This window comes from Sphaeramia orbicularis, chromosome 14, assembly GCF_902148855.1.
Source record: "Sphaeramia orbicularis chromosome 14, fSphaOr1.1, whole genome shotgun sequence".
NCBI classification, from domain to species: Eukaryota; Metazoa; Chordata; class Actinopteri; order Kurtiformes; family Apogonidae; genus Sphaeramia; species Sphaeramia orbicularis.
Genome location: NC_043970.1, coordinates 26,524,290 through 26,540,592, shown reverse-complemented (window position 1 = coordinate 26,540,592; position 16,303 = coordinate 26,524,290). Strand labels below are relative to the sequence as shown.

Here is a 16,303-nt window from a genome sequence, read left to right as displayed (position 1 = left end):
TTCCATAGGGCCTTGCAGAATAAGGTTCCTAAATGTGACACTGATGTCACTTGGGCTGTACGTGGAGAACACCGTGCATGCCCGAGAAAGCACCGGTCAGCTGATGGAGGCTTGTTTTTTGGTGAAATATTTATAAAGCCTTGTCACGACTTAACTTAAACGTGGGTTGTGGGTGATAACGGCGCGGCGTCCTGTCATATCTTTGCATCTCTTTTGTGTTTGGGGCTAATAAAACAGGCCTAAATGGGCTGTGAAGCTTCAAGGTTGAATAATTTGGAATGTGAGAAGTCAGATTCTCACTGTCAACCCTGAATTTGTTAGAATTAACACGCAAAACGCTCCCAGGCCCGACGTTTCCTCCGCAATCCACCATCATATTTCCATCTGCTAATTAAGCAGACAGTGCATTTTGACTATGACAGCTGGCTATGTAGGCTAGATGATGTAAGCAACTGATGCGGTGATTTACAGAGCAAAACATAATATTAATGAAGGTGTGATTCCTACCTTAGTAACTGGGTAGCCTATGGCTGGCGCAGAACAGGCAGACTATGCCGATATCCAGTTGCCCAAGCTCGTAAAAATCAGACAACAACAAAACCACGCCGGTTGTTGATGACACAGCTGTCTTAGTGGACGGGAGGGAAGGAAAAATCCTTTCCCAGATGTGTCAATTGGCGTGGAAAAGAAAAATCAGTTATTCAGACGTATATCACCGGATTGACGCCTTTTCTTGACGTGAAAGGTCTTCCATTTTTATGATAAACAGCGCACTGTACTACCGAGGCTCGGTGTAGCCTGGCCGGTGTGAGATCTGATTGAAAACCATGATGCAATTCAATGCGACGTTACAAAACGATCCTCTGCGAACATTCAAGTGAAACGCCATCCTTATGTGTTTCAGAAAAGCCCCACACACGACCTCCGCCAAAGAAACATTGTTTGGTTTCAGCCTCAAACAGAAAAAAACAAAAAAAAAAACGTCAAAACAAAAATGCGCAGATCTCAGCGCGCCGTGTCGGTTCAAGCGGTGGGCATCCTCACTGTGGATTTGCATTCATATTAATATTCATACAGTAGTTCCTGTGAGCAGACCAGTTGTTTTTAGAAAGGGAAAAAAAAAACACATCCGATGTAGCTTTGAGTCCAACTGCGACCAGATGCTGTTACCATTTGCTCTTTTTCAGTAGAGCGAGTGAAATTTCCTCTTACGACTCCAGTTCAGCAGGAGATTCAGCAGCAGACTCATTACATGTCCGGATCTATCTGTGATGCTCAGGTGTTTTCATCCACAATATTAACCTAGACTTCACTGCTCTTATCATAGATGTAGGCTATATATAAAACATACCACATGATATATATGTAGCTGCTCTATGTAAATATTTGATGTGAATGTCACTGTTACTCTGATGTATTAGAGATAAAAACATTACCCTGTGCATAAACCACAAACAGAAAGTAGGCTAAGCTCTTACAGGAATATTGGTGATATTATGTATGGAAGGTGTGACCATTTTTCTAACGGTGAGAATATAATATAAGCAGAAAAATGGGATCTGGATGTGCGGAAGTGAAAGCAGCTTTTTGTGATGTATTTATATTAGTAAGGGGTCTCTGTGAGGCCAGTTGTGATGTTTAAGCATACAGACATTTTTAAGGGGGGGTGTCACATGACCAAGTGGCCAACACATGGCCTGTGTTGGGTTGACACGCCCCCTAAAGTCTGTGGGATGATTATATAGGTGAGGACAGCTGAGGACGGAGTAAAACTTAACAACCCCAAACCACTCAGACAGATATAGCGTATGGTCTTGAGAAACAGTAATCAGGCCTATCAATGAAATCTTTGGACTGCTCTTTTACCACTGGTCAGAGGTCAGATTATGTCATTATGTAAAAGGTTCATGCAAATGATTCTGTACAATACTGAATTCAAAGCCCATAACAAACTTAAATGAATAGTTGAAGCCATTTAGAGCCAAATTAATGGATATGCATTGCACTGTATTACCTGTGCATGCGTACTTTCCATTTGTTCCATGTCTGGTTTGCTATTGTATGATTAGCCTATTTATTTATTTAATTTATTTATTTAGTCTTCTTTTTTCCCTTCTCTCTTCTTCTTTCTTTCATATTTTATTCTTATTCTAGGAAAATGTTATTGTACTTTTAGAATGTAAGCCCTTTTTTTTATGTATTTGGCTGTAACCGTTCAGCCTGAGCATATTTTCCTATATCTGTCATTGTTTAACGGTTTTCTTCCAGTTTATTAGTACTTCATAATCCATGTGATGTTTCATTACGTTGGTCGTTTGTCCAGGACAACATATGGAAATTAGCTTCTCTGCTAAATCTGGTGCACACATCTTGTTCTTTGCAAATAATGCCAATACACACTGTCCTGTAACTAAATAAATAAATACAAAAAACAGTACAGTACAGTACTGGTGCCACAAATGTTATAAGAGCACTCAACGAGTCCCCAATCTTCATCATGAAATGAGTCATACACAATAACTAAATAAACCTCAACTGCAATAAACATACTCACTACATTGTCGGTTTGAACATAGGTTAGCATAAGAAAACCACTTGTCACAAAATAAATTCATGTCTGAGTAGCCCTTATGAACTCCATCTCCCACCAAACTGTGACAATAATGTGAGGATGTTGAGAGATGTTGTTTGACATAAAATAAACATTGACTGATTTATATTCTTTAAAATATGGTGGAAGCGTAGATTAGGGACCAGATGCTGCACATTTTCTGTTTCATTTGGTTTGATTTGGGGATCGGGGGAGCTGTCTATGGTGCTGAACAGGGGTCACTGTGTCTGTAACGGCAGCACTGGTGCAGGGATGTACATACAGTAACATTTTTGTTCTGTGAGATACACATCTTTTACAGCCAACAGATGGCCAAAACTGAGTGTGTGACCCTGTAAAAGACCAGATGCTGACATCCTGGGGCCAATTTCAGTAATGTTTTAAGCTAATTAAGAGAGATGCAATGATCCATCTGAACATTGGGTGGTTCACCTCATTTTATGGCAACATTTACCATGTTACTGTGCTGCTGCTGCTGCTGCTGCTGCTGCTGCTGCTGCTGCTGCTGAACTTTTCCTGCCTTCCCTTGGTCTGTTTTATATTAAAATACTCTTGCAGTATGCAACCTGACAAGACATGTAAAAGAAGCTTTTAGTTTGAAACACACAGGAAGTGTTGAGTTTTTCTCATTTTAGTGAATAGTAGAAACAACACAAAGTAATGATTGGAATTTATGTGAGAGCAAAATAAAAAATAAATAAAAAGACACACCTGAATATACCTAAAATGTGCATTTTAGGTTTATAAAAAATGTAATAGGGAACACAACAAAAAAGATTTTTGTCCACAGGAACAAATAAGGAAACAAACATATTGTAGCTTACATTGAAGACAGAAAAAGCATGGCTCTGTGGCTGCATTGCTTTGTTTGAGAGTCATTTCATACAAATAATAAATGAACTTTGAAAAACAGCAGACAGGAAATATTGGCCACTTGAACAAAAATCAAAACGGAAACATAGTCCACTAGACTAATTCCATCAAGAAACCATTGCATTTGTTGTAGTTTGTTTGAAAACCTTAAGATCCAAGATACAAAGTGTGCCATATAAAACATTATCACAGTTATCTCTGACATTTCATGCTTGTGTGTCAAAGTATTGGGGGAGTGGATTTGTTATCAGTACTTTTACATGATCTGGTCAAAGTGCACTCAGTATGCTGCACTGTCTCTGAACCTTCGAGTCTTCATCCATTCAAAATATCGGGGGAATAAACTGTATTAAGGTAAGTTTTATGTTTTGTAAAATTACATAAAATGTTTTTTTTCCTGATTTTGTTAATGATTTTTGGCCAAAGGTGTTTTGTGACCCAACAAGCTTAGCGGATAAAGATTCCATTTGTCTCTAAATTAAAAATACTAGTTTGCCTGTGAGCTCATTCATAAGAAAGTCATTTGATCGGGCAATTGCATGCCGTGCAAGTTTTTAAATCTGTGTCCTCCCTTAAGGAAGATTAAAAGCAAAAACTGAATAGCTGATTACTGATATGATCTGATCTAGCCTACAGTGTACTTCTATGAATATCATTATTATCTCAGATAAAGTAACTTTTGTAACCTTTACAGGCATGTAGTATATAATTTATACCTCTGACCTTTACTGAGTAAAAGCACTGTTTAACATGTAATTAACTGATGAAAATTGATGGTGTGGCCTGCAGGTTGCAGGAATGACGAAAGAAAAAACCCAGTGGAAGGAGCTTTTAGAGGCATTAAGTGTTCTGCAGTGGGTACTAACGTTTCTCTTCTTAGGTAAGACTTCATATTAAATGCTGAGTCACTTATGTTCACCTTTTAAACCTTATTACATCTTTTAAGCAGTCCAATCTTAACTCTTGTAGCTGCTCATTTGTCCAATCTCAGGACTGTCATGTATCATCTTGCTGGTGTGCCTTATGTTTACCTCTCTATGGCCGCTCTCCACCTTATGCTTCGTATGGCTGGTGATTGACTGGCAAACTCCTGAAAGAGGTAAAGAAAATGACAGCATTCAATCATCCATGACAGTGTACGGATTTCATTTTAAAAAATGTAGGAATTTCTAAGATTATTAATGGCACCATCAGGAGGCAGGAGAACAACTTTTGTAAGAAAATGGAAAGTATGGGAACACCTCAGGGACTTCTTTCCAATTAAAGTGAGTACTCTTCACTTTTTTATTCCTCATTTGCTTTGACTCTTCCTGTGTATCATAACAAATATTATTTAGTCTTTGTGTTCAAAAAGTAGGTTAAATAATAATGAGTACATAATGTAAATAATAAATGACATGTTTATTCTGTTATTTATTCCTGTTGTGTTAACTTTTATTCAGTTAGTGAAGACAGCTGATTTGAGTCCAAACAAAAACTACATCTTTGGCTGTCACCCGCATGGTATTATGAGCGCAGGAGCCTTCAGCTGCTTTAGCACTGAGAGCTGTGGCTTCAGTGAGATCTTCCCTGGGATTCGGTCATGTCTGGCTATACTCGCTGGGCTCTTCAGGATACCGCTGTTCAGGGAATACATAATGAGTGCAGGTATTTATAACACGTTCAACAAGAGCACCACAATATTTATATAGGGTAAACTTTTTTGTGTGTAGTCTCACATAGGCTATTAACATGGAAATACAATTTTAATACTAGTAAAAAATAAATAAATAAATAACAAAATGTGCATGTACTGTAAGGGCTGCACAACAGAAAAGCCTAAATGCTATCCTTAAAAACATGGCAGCATACCTATTAAAGTGGGCATACTGAGCTTGCTTTGCATGGGGACCACGTTTACAAACAATATTCAGAAACCTGAAAACAATAAATCAACATTCAGAGGCTCATAACACATATAATTTTGAAATTACATATCTTTTTAGGTAATTATTAATTAAATTGCCTTAGTACAATAAAATAAATAAATACAAATAAATGTAAAAGCTGCAGCTTTAGTTTAAAGGTTTTGGTAACATTTGTCAGATTACATAAAACAGAAAATCCACAATAAAAAAGTCTGTAGCAGACCAGTCTACACCCTATTTGCCTGATCTTTTCCACAGGCTTTAAGGTGAATATCCAAGCTTTAATGAATAGGTTGTCCTTTACTTTCCTACTAAGTCTCCTTGTTGTGTTCTTTGTTTTACACAGGGACACTGTCAATAACTTGTGTACTTTGCCTGTTGTCTGATTAGGCCTCTATCCTGTCAGCAAAGCCAGCCTTGTCCACCTCCTTTCAAAGAGCGGCAAAGGAAATGCAGTGGTGATTGTCATAGGGGGCGCTGCCGAGTCCCTGTCATCCTCCCCTGGAATGAACACAGTAGTCATAAAGCAGAGGAAAGGATTTGTAAAGGTGGCTCTTGAGTTTGGGTGAGGAAACAAATCACATACGTAAAAAGTAACAGAAATAACAGAAAGCAGTGTGCAGAAAACCAACGATACAATCTGTGATGGTCTTCCTCAGGGCTGACCTGGTGCCTGTTTACTCATTTGGGGAGAATGAACTCTTTCAGCAGGTGATTTTCTCAGAGGGCAGCCTCGGTCGGAAGTTACAGGATCTGTTTAAAAAGGTCATGGGTTTTGCCCCATGTCTGTTTGTTGGTGAGCGGTTTGCGCTTCTACCCTACAGGAAACCAGTCACTACAGTTGGTGAGTTTACTTGTTTATCCTGGATGAAAGCCTTACTTGCTTTGTCACATTTAGCTTATTTGACTTCTTTAACACCTTCTTCTAGTGGGACATCCCATCCCGGTGCCCAAACGTCTCATGCCCACAGAGGAGGAGGTGGACCACTACCACAGACTGTACATGGAAGCCTTGACCAAGTTATTCCATGAACACAAGGTCAGCTGTGGTCTCTCTGAAAGCCACAAACTGCAGCTCATTTAGCTCCTTCAGTTCATGGTGAATTTTGAACTGTTTTGATCAGCTATGTTGCTTTCAGTGGAAAACTTCTGTTGGAGTTTGGCATTTTGGCCACATGAACATTATTTTATGACTATGCAAGGTTTGATATTATGTTGACAACACACCCAAGATTTCTGTATTTCCTCATGTCTTAAACCAGAATACTTCAACACTTGAAATACATTAATATAATAAATTATTGCGTCTGTTAAGTGTGCCGACATGTTCTTTTTGTTGTGTACTTCCTGTGTATTTTATCAAATGTGTAGAAATAAGCACAACCAAAAGAAGTAATTTTAACCTTTGAAATTGTATGACTAAACTGAATGACGTTCCACAGTATAAACCTCAACTACAGGAACATGTGAAACTGTGATTTGACTTGTATTATTAAAATCTCCCCTCTACTCCAGTTTTATGATAAACTGTAATTGAAGTTCTTTCCAGCAGAGGGCGTTCATTTCTTACATCTGCCCACCTTTGTCAGCAATGATTAAGAGTTGTGTCACTTAGGAAAACAGGTGATAAACTACTCATGTCTTTTTACTGCACTTAAGAGAGCAGAGATTTATTTGAGTGCAAGATCTCAAATATGTTATAATGTCTTATCTAAAACCTTCACTTGATTGTTGTACAAATCTAAACATTAACAGTAAGTCCCCCCTTTGTACATCAAACAATAAATCATATCAGATCATTGCTCAATTCATATTCTGTTAATTTAATGCCAAACTTTATCCTGAGACCATGACTGCAGGCCTGAACACAGTAGGATACAAGAGCTCTGACAGGAGTCAGTTTCTTCCTGGATCTGGATCTCATTCTTCTATCTTGTCCTGACTTGCTGCTTTATCTTTCTCTGGCTCTGGTCTGACCTAAGTCACACACAAATTAATTTTATTTCTCTTGTGACAAGTAAATTAACACATATTAATGCAATTAGATCACAACTTTATTTGGGAACCAGTGTGTGGCAGACATTTGCTCTAGTTGCACAAGATGTTACAAAATAAAATATTAAAGAGAAAAACAACCAACTTATCAGTACAAGTAGCTAGAAGAGTACAACACTGAGGAGTAAACTGATCCAGTGAATTTCCTAAAAGAAGTCCATGTCATCTGGTGCATCCAGATCCCGATATTCGATGATGTTGCGTGGATCACCTCGTGACATTCTGAGATGGTAGAAGGTGCAATGGAAAAAGAAACACAAAAGAAATATAAAAGTGATATAAAACATTTTAAAGGTCCCCAACTACAGACTACTTAGGGATGCACCAATTATGGAATTGTGAAAACCAACACCCATGCTTTGTGGTTATTTTGCCTCTATTGTTATTTATTCATAAGTCCAAGTCTCTAAGGCTGGGGGTATTCATACATACATCCCTAAGACAGATCATTTCAAAATAAGAGGCACACGTACAGTGGTCTCACCTAATGTTGCGTGGCTTTCCCAGGTAGCCACCTTGACCACGAAAGTTGTCATAGTTGCCTCTGCCTCCTCCATACTGGTTTGGTGGATATGGAGGTCCCCCTGCTGAAAAAAAATTCTGATCAAAACAAATCTGTTCCAGCATCACTGAAGACCACCAACAACAGTGGAGTCAGAAAACATACCCCCATAACCCATCAGTGGTGGACGAGGCTGGCCGAAGCCCATTGGTCCTTGGGGGCCTTGAGGAGGAAATGGCATGGTTGGAGAAAGCAAACCTGAAAATACAAAGTACAAAGAAAAATGAGCTCATGTGTTCTAAAAGATTCCATTATTTCAGGATCAGTTCACAGCAAGACAAACAATTCATTATCTGGATGTGAACTGATGAGACAGAAACGCTGTGATGACCTTGACCTGGCCCGGGCAGAGGGGGGAGCTTCATCTCTGGCAGTGACGGCCTCTTGGCATCCATCAGGAAGTTGTTAAAGAACACTACCTCCTTTTTCACTTCCTCAATTTTGTCTCCATGTTTGTTCAAAATGTGTTTGCGTACAAACTCTGGGCCCTAAAAATATATTAAAAAATTAACATTGTTTTAGTTTCTCAAGATTTAAACAAGAAAAGAGTCAAAAAGGCAGTAGTAATTCATGTGTCCTCTTACATCAGCAGAATAAATAAATACAAATATAAATGAAGCTTGTTAAACAATAAAAAAATGTTCTGTAAGCTCCTTTTCTCACCTTAAACTTTTTACCACTAAGTGGGCAGAGCCACTTGTCTTTTCCCAGTTCTTGAGTGTTGGCAGACACAAACTTCTCCACCTCCTCCTCTGGGTCCTTGCGACCCATCTTCACAGCCTCTTCCTCTGAAAGGATCTCCTTTAAACTAAACAAAGGGCTTAGTTTCTCTTCCATCATCTTCTGCCACTGTTGTACTGTTTGGATGACAGAAAATGTATACATGGTTATTGTAAGTGCCATTAAACTTAGACTTAATATTCATATTTTCAAACCTTACTAATTTCATTCATAAATTAAGAAGGTAACTTTTACACCTTTGTTACCTCCGCCAGGAGGTATTGCGATCACTTTGCTTTGTGTGTTTGTTTGCGTGTTTGTTTGTTTTTAGCAACTTTATGGGAAAACTATTACAACCATCTTTACCAAATTTTACCTACAGATAGGCCTAGGCCCTGGGACGAACCCATTCAATTTTGGGCCAAGTAGGCCAAAGTTCAAGGTCACAGCAAGGTCACAAAATCTCAAATTTTCCTATCTCTCATCACTGAGCAATTTTCGAAAATTCATAAAAAATTCAAAACGAATTAGCCTCCAATTTGATACACCCATAGCTTATAACAATATCTTGTATCTGGTAAAAACTGTCCACTTCCACTGTGGAATGTGGACTCTGGACATTTCAATTTAACATTAAAAATCCCATTTACGACACATTTTTCATTACAACTCAACAAATATTGATTGGAATTTAATATAATTTGACGTACACATGACTGGTACCAACCTTCACCATTTTCTACTGAATGGAACAACTTTGAAACTTTTTAATTTAAAAAGAAATAGTCAATCCACACGTGCACACCGTTTAGGATGCTTGGCAGAGGTTTGTGTTCTCTGAACACTTATTTAAAAATTTTTTCCACTTCCCAGTATAGTCTTCCACTCAGTTATGCAAAACAAAAATACATGTAAACAACAAAAACACTGACCTTCTCCATGTGTAATCCGGTTGGGAGGGATGGGACCGCGAACATGGATCATACCACAGCGATTGGGCATTTCATCCTCACTGGGGTATTCACAGGTGTTGTAGTAGTCAATAGAATGCACAACACGCAGATACAAGACAAGACGATCTAAAACCTGACAGAAGAAAAATAGCAAAGACATTTTAGACTAAAGCTGTTATTACTGATGGAATAACTAATCTGATTTTTGCAAGTTATGTAAAAACAGGCACAATATAGGCTACAAGGAGAATAACTTCTTAAATCATATCTGCTTTCAAAACAAAGGGCAGCCCATAAACTTTCATAAGATATACTGCCTGAGTTTGATGGGGAACCGTTTTCTGAAAAGCGTTCTATATTCAAAACTCGTATGTGCAAAGGTCAAACCTTGGCTAGCTTGTCATCTCTCTCCACAGTCGTCTCTGCAGGGTTTCCCTCCTTGCTGCCCTCCTCAGGATCCATCCCACTGCCTGTCCCGAGGAGTTCCTCCTCTTCAGCGCTCACCTCCTCTATCAGATAATCGGTGATATTTGTCAAGATGGGGTTCTGAGCAGGCAACTGTAGGAGTCAAACATAATTTGATATTTAGATCAAGATTCCTTTAAAACAAGACATATTTTGTGTATACACCCATAGGTATAGGTGCTGTAGTTAAGAATCAGTGTTGCACCTCAGTGCTTTGCCCGTCTTCCTGGGTTTTGCTGCTCCACAGGTCTCCTTTCTCATCCAAAGCATGAATGAGCTTGGCAGCCAGTTTAATGTCATTGCGGAGCACCTGCTTGTGCTGAGTGATACCATTAACATTACGCACCCTCCGGGCCAGGTCCCTGTTCACCCCTGGTGCCAGCTCACAGTCTCTCAACTGTAAAGGACAGACATTAAAGACAGACTCTTTAGATGTAATGCAGGAGATTACATACAGAATATGGAAAAATATCAATTCAAAGCGCCGCTGAGACACTTTGAAAATATCAAAACCATATCATCTCAGACTTTCAGAGACAACATGCAGTTCAAAAATGATTCTAATTTACACGAAATGAAAAATGTTTATATGGATGCATTTAAGATTCGAATATGAGTTCAGCTTCAGACAGATCTTACATCAATCCAAGCTCCAAATATTAGACAACACAAACCTAGTAATTCCACAAAAACAAGCTTTGAGTTTTTCTGCCATTGCTCATCCATCCTACATATTATAAAGCCTAAAAAAGGAATTTCAACAACTGAGATACACTCACTCGAATATTCTGGAGGTTCCAGCAGACCTCTTTGATGTTGACACTGCGGTCAAAGGTCACCCAGCAACGCCTGAAAAACCTGTATACACACAATGCTTGCAGTGATTAGTAATCAAGCAAATATTTTCACAATTATATGAAAATTTGATTTTCTTGGTAGATTATTAATAGGGACCAACCTGCGTTCAGGATGGGGGTCAGACAAGCAAACACGCAGAAAGCCAGGGTATCTCCGGCACAGCTGATGGAGAAAATGGGAAATTGATGTAAAAGAAGAATACTGAACATTATGCAGCACATTATACTACAATCATGTTCAGCTCACAGCAATAATCTCTGCCTTGGAAATGGTTGGAGCAATGCTCCGCATGAACAGAGAGCAGGTCCGGTGTAATGGTCGAGGTCTGGGAGAATCATCTTTGGGCTTCTTTTCCTCTTTCTTCTCATCCTCTGTGTTCTCTTTTGGTTTCCCTTCTGGGACATTGGGTGGGAAAAAAGTAAACAATTAAACAATGTAAATTGAGTGGGAACCAAGAGGATATGATCTGTTTTTCATGAAATTTAAGCATCACACTTCTTCTGACTTCTACAGCCTGTTCCTCACCTTCACCCTCCTCTTGCTCGTCATCCTTATCTTCTACCTCTTCCCTCTTAGCAGGTTTGTCAGAACAGTTGGAGTTGGAGTCTGAATCTGAGTCTGACTCACTCTCTGAGGCGCTTGCTTCATCGTCACTGTCTCCACTGCGTTTCCTCTTTCGTCTTGGCTGGAGAATGCAAAAAAATAGATGATTATTCATTTTTTCCTGTTTGTGAAAATAATAGCACCTAAATCATTACTAACCTTCTTGGGTTGGGGCATTTCCTCTTTAACAGCTTCTTTCTCTGCCTCCTCTTTAACATCCTCCCCTTCTCCTGCCCTGGCAGCGGCTCTTTCAGTGCTGGCAGAATCGCCCTCCTCCTGTGGCACAATTTACTGTCATCACAGCACAATGAAATTTTTATTGCCTGTAGACAAAGAACAGAGAATAAATCTTACCTTCTCGTTCTTGTCTTTTTCTACTGAAGGTTTACGGTCACCATCTGAAGATTTGACATCTTCTCTCTTTGTTGGTTCAGTGCCTCCTGAAACAGCCTTCTCCCGGTCTTCGTCCTCTTCAGATGGAAGGTCCAAGATGCGAAGGTCATGATCTGTTCCTCCTTCCATCTTTATCACAGCTGGAGTACATTGAGAGGTATATTTGAGTCAGGCTTAAGTCAATGACACTGAAACAGCCCCAAGTAGGCCTCTATAACAACAGCATTTTATCATAAACTATATTATTTCTGTTTAAAATATGTGCAAACTACTTTGGAGCTGCACCTTACTGTATTCCTGGATTTTCTGATTGTTTCTCACAGTTAAGCATTCATATTCCATCACTTTAATTATTAGACCTTACCTGCATCCAGAACTTTTATGATAGCTGGCATGTGCTCAATGTCCAAGGAGACACCATCAAACCAGCCGTTTTCCATCAGGAACATGAAGACATTCAGACGGTTGTGCAGGGCACTCTGGGCCTCTGCCTTCAGTCGGCTGGCCTCATCTGGATGGTACTTGGACCTGAACCTGTGTCCAGAATTGGGATCAACAGTGCAGTGCAGGGAGGGAATGAAGGGGGTTGGGATGAACGGGATGTAAAAGTTAGAGAACAAATACATATTATATATCTACCACACATTACATTTATGCCAGAAAACAATATTAAGAAATAAAATTAATTTGAATATCACAGTGTTTGTTTTACTAAAATTTTCTATAAGCAGGATTTTTATGTAGACTGTTATTGGGAACAGTCAAAAATGCCAAATTCAGTTGAACTGTTCATGAAAGTGGCTACCATAATAAACACTGTCTTTTCTGTATGTTGTATCAACATGTCTAAGAGTGTATGCATGTTGGTTTTATGATTAATGCTGAAAATTTGTGCACAGTATAAAAAAGCCTGACTCACCAAAAAAAAAAAACCAAGAAAAAAACAAATTGATTATAAAATGAAACATTCACATATTAAGAAAAGAAAAAAAACAATGTTTATCATTGAGTGGGCTACAGTTACCTTTTGTTCTGCCAGTTTAATAACAAATAAATACAGAGAGGGGGTCTCTTCTGTGAAATGCGCTCCACTTCACCCCAATGGTGTGTCTGTATACACACAAATTCGGTTTTGGGATTCGATTTGATCCAAATATAAAAAGAAAATATGGTAGAAAAAGCATAAAACAAGAAAAACTCCATGCGCGAAGTCTACTTGACTGTCTAACTAAACTCCTTGATACTGTGTGTCTAAGAGCAACTGCATTGTGCGCAGTGCATGCCCTTGCTGTCTAACACCGATTCTTGCGGATGAGTTCCACTTTTTCTCATCTTCGTCAACGTAGAGGGAATGAAGGGAAGAAAAACTGGTTATGTAAAAACAGAACAATTTAACATGTTACCTGTGAAATAAGTGCAATAAGCATTAACAAGTATTATGCGGTTAAAAATCTTAAAATCACAAGCATATACAAAAGAAGAGAAAAATCAACCCATAAACTGAGATACTCATTGCTGGTATTAACCTTAATCATTTGCATATGGCTGTATATAGAATCCATGGTAAATATATATCATCATGATGATAAAGACACTGGGCTCATTACCCATAGTGACATAAGTATTCATTCATATTCATCTTCACTCCACAAAACATGAGTTTAATTTTTTACTTTAAAACCTATGTGCTGGGTCTGATTCTATACACAAGCAAAGTGAAGAGGTTTCAATTCATGCGCTTGGGTTGATTTTCCACTTTTATAAACAAAAACTTACATAAAATAGTAATTAGTAAATCAACTTAGTGTTATTATGTGTTAGCTTCAAACATTTGTGGATCTGCTGTATGAGGTGCATATGAATCTGCTGTTGTTTTCAAAAAGCATGTAGATCTAAAGTAAATATGATACATAATGAATGCAATGCATATGTAAATGTGGCCATGACACTATGAGACCGTGAAGGTTAAAAGTAACGCCATAACTACAGTATGACTACATTAAAACATACTTGTGTTCTATGAAATTTAGTGAAGGCAATTAAAATCGTACCACTCCTCATCTTTATGTGCCAAAAAGAACTCCTGCATCTGCTGTCGGCGGAAGTCGATCTTGTACTCATTGTACCGTTTGACTGCTTCAGTCTCATCCACAGAATCATCCAAGGACAGCAGAAACTCCTTAAAGCTCTTCATTATTGGAGGGGGAGGGCCCAGATCTATGTCATGGATATTACCCAGCCTAATGGAGAAGAGACAAGCTGAATGAAGCCTGGAAGGGCCACGGTAGTACTTTTCCTTCATATTTGCATACCTCTAATCCCATACATTCTTACACTGACACTTAAAGTAAAGAATTTTTGTTACAATAACATCTATATATATAATGTCAAACAAATCCTAATCAACATTAAATGCCAGAGTTACTTCTCACCTTGCCTGGATTGGAATGCCATGATGAGGTTGCATAAGGTGCAAGTCAGGGTGACCCCAATGCTGAGGTGGGCCATAGCTGGGCCCAGCTCCACCACCATAACCCAAGTCATACCCGCCACGATAAGGGTCTCCACCGTGGTCATCCCTACAAGAGACAATACATTTGGTAAAATGGCAATAAATACATCTATAAAGATGATAGAAACAATGTTGCTGTTGAGCTCACCAGTCCCGTCTCATGCGTTTCTGCTGGGGACTCATGTCATGTCTGGGCGGGGAGAATCTCTCCCTCCGACCTCTTTCATAATCCCGATACTCTCCACGACTTCGCCGTTCTCTTCCTCTATCCCACTCCCTGTGAAATAAGTACATCAAGAACAAAAAACATTAAACAGAATTCAGCAATCAAAGCAAGCAATAGTATTACTTAGTACTAATACTTGCAATACTGGTAGTATTTGGATTCCAGCAGAGTTGAGATCCAAATAGTATTTGAATTTGTTTAATTGATAATGAATAGAAATGTAATCTCAATTTGTGCTAATTGTTTTCCTCTCCTTGGAAATCTTCAGTAAAAGATGAGAGGGAGAGATTTAACAATTTGAAGTGAAACATCATCTTTCCACTTACCTGTCATTCCAGTCATCTCTGCGTCTATCCTCCCTCTCTCTAGAACGGTCATAGTCACTTCTCTCCCGTCTGAATTTGTCCCTTCTTCTACGATCATACTCATCATCGCTGTCGCCCATCTTCAGGTACAGAGAGAGCAAATTCACAATAAACAACACGACCGCCTACATCATTAAGTTCGCATAGACAGCTAGCGTTAGAGCAGCAGCATGCTAGCAATGAAGAAACTTATCTTAAATCTCTTGTAGTTACAAATTAACTTATAACTCAGAACATAACGAACTACATGGCTTGAACATAAACTACGCTAATCGCTTCTGCTGTGGGGAGCAAAACACGGACTGCAGCTCTGTCACAGAAATGACCACTGTGTAATGCTAACATAAAGGTTGGCTACCTTATGATTAACTTAGTTCTTTCTTTAATGATTGTAGTGTTCAGGTTAAATAGTAAAGATGGCAGGGAATTTTTGAAGATGGGCCCATAAACATCGTATACATACCGAAAGGCCAGGTAAAACAGCCAAAAGAAATGAATTAGGTTATTGTTGCAGTGATAGTCAACGACTCTGTTAGCTACCTAAAGCTAAGCTAGCATCATACACTACTTAGTTAATAAATTATATCTAAAACTACAAAAGGGCTGTCCTACATAGCTATGTTTTCAAGACTAGTCATCCACTGAGGTTCAGTAGAGTTTTGTGCTGTAATACCTAAAAAGACTGATTTATACCTTACCTTTTGTGCTGCTATGCTAATGTTCGAGTGCGCTTCCCTCTTCCCCCCTTGTTCTCTTTACGCTCCGTTACTCCGTTTTGTTTTCGACTTGCACTGAAGACTCCTTATCGCCCCCTGCTGCCGGAGTGTGTATCACACTCACCGCATAACCTTCCCTTTAAATGGACCCTTGTATTTCCATGCCTGCCTTCTGAGTTACCCCTTAAATATCTCTTGTTGAAGTATACTTGCTTTCTGAACTTATGGCCCTTTTATTTGACAATGATAAAACAGGCCATATGGATCTAATAAATATAATCTTTTATTTAACCCTTTCATGTATGAATTATGAGAACCTGAGTCGAGATTTTTTTTTCCTGAGTGTTTTTATTTGTCTTTAGGCACGAAAAAACAATGCAATTGATTTTTCTTTTTTTTTATGAACCTGTTTTCCATGGAGTTACAAATACATCTGCTCAGCTGGACACCATCTGTTTAATTTTTGAAGCAAAGAAATGTATTT

General features: G+C 38.8%; 3 protein-coding genes across 7 annotated transcripts in view; 1 reads left to right on the top strand and 2 right to left on the bottom strand.

Annotated features, from left to right (window-relative positions):
- Positions 1-1,343, bottom strand: part of nyap1 (neuronal tyrosine phosphorylated phosphoinositide-3-kinase adaptor 1) — a 35,407-nt gene extending 34,064 nt beyond the window's left edge. Inside the window, exon 1 of the mRNA XM_030153668.1 lies at positions 508-1,343. The gene's annotated coding sequence lies outside the window, so the exon portion shown is untranslated. The remainder of the gene's footprint in view (positions 1-507) is intronic.
- Positions 1,344-4,279: 2,936 nt separating this feature from the next.
- mogat3b (monoacylglycerol O-acyltransferase 3b) lies at positions 4,280-6,525 on the top strand. The gene is made up of 7 exons (XM_030154522.1): positions 4,280-4,364; positions 4,476-4,583; positions 4,679-4,749; positions 4,927-5,131; positions 5,782-5,956; positions 6,051-6,235; positions 6,321-6,525. Exons 1-7 carry the CDS (start codon positions 4,283-4,285, stop codon positions 6,473-6,475), a joined length of 981 nt encoding a protein of 326 aa, XP_030010382.1. The 5' UTR covers positions 4,280-4,282; the 3' UTR covers positions 6,476-6,525.
- An 898-nt stretch (positions 6,526-7,423) lies between these two features.
- srrt (serrate RNA effector molecule homolog (Arabidopsis)) lies at positions 7,424-15,900 on the bottom strand. 5 transcript variants are annotated; one of them, XM_030154302.1, is made up of 20 exons: positions 15,802-15,900; positions 15,065-15,183; positions 14,661-14,789; positions 14,433-14,579; positions 14,052-14,240; positions 12,365-12,534; positions 11,962-12,140; positions 11,767-11,883; positions 11,526-11,689; positions 11,251-11,401; positions 11,105-11,166; positions 10,926-11,004; positions 10,352-10,543; positions 10,069-10,239; positions 9,661-9,814; positions 8,672-8,865; positions 8,340-8,496; positions 8,114-8,206; positions 7,920-8,030; positions 7,424-7,668 (listed from the first exon to the last, which is right to left on the bottom strand). In XM_030154302.1, exons 2-19 carry the CDS (start codon positions 15,181-15,183, stop codon positions 7,927-7,929), a joined length of 2,571 nt encoding a protein of 856 aa, XP_030010162.1. In that variant the 5' UTR covers positions 15,802-15,900; the 3' UTR covers positions 7,424-7,668; positions 7,920-7,926. The 5 variants fall into 5 exon arrangements, with proteins under 5 accessions (XP_030010162.1, XP_030010158.1, XP_030010161.1 ...); XM_030154298.1 differs by having other exon boundaries at positions 7,931-8,030; XM_030154301.1 differs by having other exon boundaries at positions 7,931-8,030; positions 8,346-8,496.
- Positions 15,901-16,303: the final 403 nt, after the last annotated feature.

Excerpts from the sequence above, each read along its gene's own strand:
- srrt (XM_030154298.1), bottom strand. The coding sequence starts at position 15,183 with ATGGGCGACAGCGATGATGAGTATGATCGTAGAAGAAGGGACAAATTC. Across the intron at positions 12,535-14,051 it reads GCACATAAAGATGAGGAGTG|GTTCAGGTCCAAGTACCATC; the intron begins GTACGATTTTAA and ends TTCTGGACACAG. Across the intron at positions 8,031-8,113 it reads ACCACTGATGGGTTATGGGG|GGGGACCTCCATATCCACCA; the intron begins GTATGTTTTCTG and ends TTTTTTCAGCAG.
- mogat3b (XM_030154522.1), top strand. The coding sequence starts at position 4,283 with ATGACGAAAGAAAAAACCCAGTGGAAGGAGCTTTTAGAGGCATTAAGT. Across the intron at positions 4,584-4,678 it reads CTGGCAAACTCCTGAAAGAG|GAGGCAGGAGAACAACTTTT; the intron begins GTAAAGAAAATG and ends TGGCACCATCAG. Across the intron at positions 6,236-6,320 it reads GAAACCAGTCACTACAGTTG|TGGGACATCCCATCCCGGTG; the intron begins GTGAGTTTACTT and ends ACCTTCTTCTAG.